General features: G+C 40.6%; 1 protein-coding gene across 1 annotated transcript in view; it reads right to left on the reverse strand.

Annotated features, from left to right (window-relative positions):
* LOC116992297 (Down syndrome cell adhesion molecule homolog) overlaps positions 1-597 on the reverse strand; it is an 82,945-nt gene extending 82,348 nt beyond the window's left edge. The window contains exon 1 of the mRNA XM_033051752.1: positions 574-597. Coding sequence (XP_032907643.1) covers positions 574-597 — 24 coding nt within the window. The remainder of the gene's footprint in view (positions 1-573) is intronic.
* Between the last annotated feature and the right edge of the window lie 6,492 nt (positions 598-7,089).

A 7,089-nucleotide genomic window follows, 5' to 3' on the forward strand; every position in this document is an offset into this window, starting at 1 on the left:
ATGGAGGACACAGGGACTGAAGACTTTTTATTTCCAGCTTTGAAGCTGCCAATTCCAAGCTTAGCAAGTGCTCACTGTAAATGCATAAAAGGTATACATTAATCTATATTTTATTTGCACTTCATGTGCAGAAACAGAGGGATCTTCAAGGAAAATGTGAGGAATGAAGGAAAGAAATGTGCCATGGCCTATATGACTATTAACAAATATACAAGGGAAATCTGCAGTAAAATACAGGGTGGAGAAGCAATGCATTAACCCAGTTTAGTTCAGTTTTGTGGGATGATCTGATGCAGCTCAGCAGCAGAGCTGGAGGGGTCAGGGAGGCAGTGAAGCTGCCCACACCTGCAATGCCTGCAAGATAAACAGCTCCAGAGCAAAGCCACAATCTCTACAACCAGTCTGACATGTTCAAGGTCAGAGTTTCTACCACTGTTCTCTGAAAATAAAAGTGTTACAGGTTAAATTTTCTTTAAATATTACTTTTTTTTTTTCATGATTCACTCTAGAATATGTGGAAAAAAAACATGGTTTATATTGTCACATGTGCAGTTTTGATCATTTGGCACTCACAGAGCTGTCTCTATTCTGTTTCATGCCCACTTTAAAAGCAAGGACACAATCCCCCCCTACAATCAACACAGTTTACTGTAATGCACTTCCCATAATGCAATAAATTAGAATAATGCACTTAGAATGTATTGCAAACTTAAGCCTTACCTGCTTAATATTTCCACTTAAAAATAATCTAGTTTTAAGCTGTGTGTGCTTTTCCAAAACTTTTACACTGAGGTAAATGGGAATATCTTCTCCTTTTCATGTCTGCTAAATTTCTGTGTAACTGGTAGCTCTACAATATATGTACCTGTACCTAGCTATTATAAAGTATATTAGGGTAGAAATACACAAGGGTGAAACCCATTATGAACTAATATCCAGTAATATGCAGTAAAAAAGAGTTCCCTTTTTCAGAGCTCTGACTTTTTAATAATTGAGTGTAGTCAGGATGCTTGCTCAGAGATGCATCAGTGGGAAAGCAATCCAACAGAGAGAAGACAGAAAGGAAATGGTTTCATTACAGAAGATGATATCCTTTAAACCATCATATAAAAGGAACAGGGAAAAAATTAACAACCATTTAATGTCACGGGACTGGTCTGACCCTCAGAGCAGAAAACATTGAATTAAACAACACCAGCCCACCTGTCCCATCCTTGCAAGTACCCAGAAATATTATATAACAGGGACAGGCTCAGGGGGGACAGCAGCAGGAATTTCCCCATGGAAAGGGAGCTCAGGGATTGGAAGTGCCCAGGGAGGTTTGCAGTGCCCATCCCTGCAGGTGGCACCTGGAGGTGGCACTCAGGGTGACAAGGTGGCCATGGGGACAGCTGGGACTGCTTGGGCTGGGAGGGATTTTCCAGGCCCAGGGATTTAGGATTCTGTGAAAATAAATCACCAGAATTGAGGCATAGAAGGTGTTGAAGTCCTTTTCTGTCAAAGAAGAGCTGAGCAAGGGAAGGTGCAAAAGAGGAGGCAGAACTGGATGGGCAGAGCTCTCTCCTCTGCAATGACCAACACTGTGCTCCAGCCTCAGTGGATTTACAGATTTAGGGGCTAGAGAGGTTCTGTCTGATACAGAAGCCATACTGACTTCACATGCCTCTGAAAACTCCAATTGCTTGCATAGAGAAGACTTGGGAACAAAGACATTGTGGAGTGCAGTAGTAAAATCACCTGAATGGGTAATATTGCAGTTTCACAGCCAGATGTCTGAGACATGGCATTGAAAATTTTACATGAAAAAAGCAATGTTATCTTAAATCTTATATTTTCATATGTTAGTTGTAATGTTTGGATGAAATTATACAGACATAGAAGACAATAAGTTAAACCAATAAGACATACTGTAACTCCTTGATTTGATGTTCTGCCCTATGCTGTTTCTTCCTTTTCCTTTCACATTCCTAATTACTCAGAACACTGAGTGTATACATTATTCAAACCCATTTGTGCAAATATCAAATAATATCAAATAGTGCCACTGAACATCTGAACCCTTTAACAAGGTTTGCCTTTGTCCCTAAATTTAGGTTAGAAGGGTATTTAGAATTCTGGTGTGAAAACCACGGGGTGTCAGCTCACAAGCAGTTTCTACACTCCTGAAATATTCATAAAGCAAATCTCCCTTTTCCAGGGAATATGTTATAAGAACTACAGGTAATTGAGGCACAGTTGTCTCCCTTGTGCTCCTTGGGCAGCACAAAACGACAGCTTCAGGAGGTGGGAATCACATCTAAAGGCTTGGCTTGGGGGATGCAGCAAAGACAAGCTTTTGTTTCCAGCTGGGTGAGCACTGAGGCAGCACAGCTCAGCAATGCCTGCCCCCAGCACTGCCCCTCAGCCCTGCTCTCCCTGCACACACACAGCCTCTGCAGCCCAGGAAAGGCTGGCACTGCTTCCTTCCAGCTGGGAGGGGAGTCTGGTACCAAGCTGTGCTGGGGAGGATGTCAGTGCAGAGGCTGCAGCCACATCACTGGCCAGGAGGAGATGGAAAGGTGTTAATGGGATGGTTGGGACTGTGGTCCCTCCAGTAAACCTGCACTGCTGTGTATTTGTGTCAAGTGAGTGGAGCCTGAACAGCTAAGAGCAGAAATGTGCCCCTCGTGCCTGCTAAGGCTTCCTGCAGCTTTCTCCTTCTGGGGTCCAATTTCACTTTTGCTAAATACATAAAATTCCATTTCTCCATTATTCCATTTCACACCTTTGGACTCTACTAATATGCACAAGTTTAAGATGACACAAATGTGGCCAAAGTTTAAAAATAAATCCCTTCCTCTGTGGTCTTCCACAGCTCTCACTATTTTCAGATGCAGATGATCTGCACAGGGCATTGTCAGTAATCAAATTTGCCTCTCTTCCCAGGATAAGTATGAAAAAAACACAGAAATTGAATGAGGAGATCAAATTCAGAGCTTCCCTTCAAACTCTAGACAGAAGTTGTGGAATCACAGCTGGGGTGTGGATTGTGGATGTGGATGAGGATGAATTTAATGGATTTGTGGGCTATTTCCAGATCTCATAGTCCTGACTGATACTTGCAGGTGAACCCTTCCCTGCTCAGCCCTGGCAGTGAGTTTCCTCTGATGCATTTACACTTCTGGCTCTGTGAGAGCAGACACACTTATTAAAAGCCTGCCACTTAATAAAAGAGGAATGTGAAATCTTTGCAGAGCCAAGACATTGCTCAGTGTTATCTTGCTGTATTTTCTGGAGAAGTTATGAACACACTCAAGCTATCTAACCCTGCTTAGATCATCTTCCTGTTGGAAATTACTCAGGCAATGGTACAATAAAACCTTCACTTAAAGCATTATCTAGAGATTTTCCCCTCACCCTCTTCCAAGGTAGCTGAAAGTAAATAGTTATTGCCACACATCAGATGTTATCCCACATTTCCCACCAACAGACATTGTGTATAATTGCAGGGCTAAAGATTTTCCTTTTCCTCTTTTCTTCTTAACATATTTTGCATACTTATGTAATGCTTTTAATAACCAACCCCTCCTTCTCCTGTAGAAACACGAGACAGAAAAAGATGACAGAGAAATAAAAGGGGAAATGCATGTAATTCCTGTCATCTTCTAAACAGAGAGCATTTTCATTAAACCTGACAGGCTGTCAGCTGTGACAAAGCTGAAGTGTTGAGTGTTCTGCCTTCTGTACTTCAAAAAGTGTTCAGGAAAGGACCAGGATGGGACAGACAAGCTCCCCCTGCCCTGTTGATCCATGGCAAGGCTTTCTGCTTCAGGCACACTTAATTTAATCACCCCTGCTTTGCTCTAACAATATCTGTTTTTTTTTGCCTCACCTGCTTAATAGGACAAATAAAGATTTTTCTGAAGTGAAAAATCCTTTCAGATCTACTGAAGCTTTTTGTGTGTTTGGCTGTTAGCAGGCTTCAAGAGAGGAAGACATTGAAGCCTCTTTCACAACAATTAAAAAAAACAGTCAAAATATAGCCCATAATTCCCATTTATTTTCCTCCTCAGCAGTGTTTGTATTAATGCCTTTACTATAATTAAATTTCAGCATCTGATTTTCAGAGATGCCTTTGAAAACCTGGTTCAATATCTGGAATATTTGTCTCATTCAAAGACTTCAAAGGCTTCCAGGAACCCTCACTGTCTCTTGCCTTGGTAGTGTGGGCAAGCATAGTAATACATTACCGTTTAATATAGAATTTAAACCTACTTTAAAATAGAACTTCAACCCAAGGCCAGGCTGGATGGGCTCTGAGAAACCTGGCCTAGTGGAAGGTGTCCCTGGATTGAATTAGCTGTCCTTTAAGGTCCCTTCCAAACCAAAGCTTTCTGTGATTTTATGAAAATTTAAATTCTTTACAGAGAAGCTGAGACACATGGATTCATACAATTCATAAAAGTCAGTGGAAAACCAGGGAATGGAACTCATAATTCTTTCCCCAGCATCCAACATAATGCATAACTTTGCCTCACAGTGAGACTGAAAAGAAAATGTATAGATCCAAGCACTAGAAAGACCATTAGAGTAATTTATTTTCACCTTCCATCCTTTTGCCATTAACTCCTGCCCAAGTCCATATCTGGAAGTTACACTATAGGTTTTTTAAAAAGAAATTAGTAATGATTAAAGATTTCCTGTAAGTGGAGAGCATGTGATAGCCCTGGGTAAATTATTCCAATTATTCTTACTTTTGAAAATTAGTGTATTGTTTGGGTCCACCTGCCTTTGCCCCAGTTATTGGATCTTACTGTGCCTTCATTAAAGATTTCCTCCACAGTCAGAAATCTTCTGCCCATTTAAGTCCTTACAGACCATGAGGAAATTACCTTTTATACCATCTTTCTCCTTAATTAGTTATACAGATTGAACTTCCTAAATCATTTACTGTGAATTATTCATATCTTGAAATATTCCTGTAGTTTCTTGCTCAACACCTTAACAACTTTTTGAAGTTCCTTTTCAAGCTTGGATCTTGCACATAAATTCAATTGTGAAGTTTCTGGTTCTGGTTGTAGTGAATGCAAAAAGCCACTATGTTCTTCTGTACAATTTTTTTTTTTCTCCACATACCCATTTAGTAATTGAACTCATCATGGAAAACTATGATCTCCTTTTCAGAGTCATGGATTTAGGGATTTCCCTCCTTCTGTAGATGTGACCTATCACCTGACTGTCCTAAATCTGGAATTCTTGGTATGAAAACCTCAGTGATCAAATCAAACCTCTTTAACACAACTCACCAAGCCATGCCATCTTTTGCCATTACACCTATATATTAACAGCTGGCATATTTTGCCAACAGTTTTCCTTAACAAAATTTCATTCCCTAATTGAAACTCTAAATTCCTGTCTCTATCTGAAATATTAGCAAACCACTTGGTTTGGAGATAAAGAGATGGACCCCGAAGGGATGGGTCTCACTGTCCTAAAGAAAACAAACAAAGAAGAGGTGGAGGAAACTGGGTCATATCTAGGCTTGACCAAGAGCCCCAAAACCCATGGCATTTTTGAAAAACCCCTCATTTTCCTTCCTGTTGACCAGTGCCCTAAATAACCTACTGACTTCTTTAAAGCTGAGTGACATCAGCAAATCCTGTGCTTGTTTCTCTAAGTGAGAAGAGGTCACATTAACAATTATGAAATTGCTCTTATGTAAGGTTTTAATGTTTTCCATTAGACTGCATGGTATTAGAGATTAAAATAAAATTCTGTTTAGGTTTCCTATGTGAGATTGTTCTCATGTATAATTCATAAGAAAATGTGAACACTTTCCTGTCGAATTAGCGCATCATATTCTTGTACGAAAATGAGAATATTTTAACATCACAATGTTAATTATTCTTTTATCATGCCCTTTCCCACCAGCATGCTGGTAGTCTTTAAATAGGGATAATGCTACCCTCAAGATGATTTAAAAAATCATATTTGATTTTGCCTTTGTTGGAAACACATCTAACAGCGTTGTGTTATTGCAGCCTAAATTGGGTTGATCGAAATTAAGAGAACAGATGGCTGTTCTAATCCTGTGCCAAATGGTAATACAGAACAAATAAACTCTTGCCAGGGGTACTTGTCACCTCCTCTGGATAGAATTGCTTCTGCTAAGCAAGTTTCCAGTGTGACCTGTGCATGGAAGGGGAGAGAGCTCCCCACAGAGCCAAAGGGACAGAACCCATAACTCAGCTACACGGCACTGCTACAGCATCATCCTCAAACAAACATCCTCCAGTCTGCTGCTCAGGGCAGGGGAAGGGTGCTAGAACCTGCTTAAACTGGGCCCTGCAGTCCTGGGAAGGCTTTTGATAGCCAGCCCAAAGATTAGATGGGGAAAGGAGGTGTGGAGGGAAAGGTGAGGATTTTTCACTTTTCCAAGTATCACTCACTCCATGTACTCAGCCTTCATGAGATACCTTGAGAGGCCATTGTGACTCATTTCCTGGGAGAAAAAATCAGTGGCAAAGCTTCTGAAGTGCCACCATAGTACAATGCTACTCAGGAGGAAGTAAAGTGTTTGATATTCCCTTTTTTTTTCCTGACACAGGGAAAGAAAAAGCCATGAAATCCATAGGAAGTGTTGTCCAAGGTGAGGGGGGCAGCTGTGATATTTGGTCTATAATTCCAGGCTCCTCAAAGCTCACAGAAATGTGTCTTTTCATAAAGCCAAGCTTGCAGGTCTGAAGTTTTCTTTAGTTCCAATGCAGTTGGTTTTTCCTTTCCCTTCCCTTTTGTTATTTTGGGCTTCCCACCCCCAGCCCCCCCAGAATTAAATTAGAGAATTTATAAAACAAGCCAGCAGCCTTACATGAGATGCTTTCTATTTAATTTAGACACATAATCTGTTGAGACTTCAATAAAGAATAATTGAAGTTATCTCTCTTCACAGCTCTCTGCAGATAGCTGAGGACATTCATAAATATTTCCAGTCCCATGACCTGATGTGGTTCCAGCTGTAACAGAGATGGATTCACAGCTTGGCAAAGTTTGTACAGCTCAAAACTAAGGCATTATTTCTTAGATCATCATTCTTTACCCTTCCTCACCTCC

The sequence above is a fragment of the Catharus ustulatus genome, chromosome 2, assembly GCF_009819885.2.
Source record: "Catharus ustulatus isolate bCatUst1 chromosome 2, bCatUst1.pri.v2, whole genome shotgun sequence".
Lineage (NCBI taxonomy): Eukaryota > Metazoa > Chordata > Aves > Passeriformes > Turdidae > Catharus > Catharus ustulatus.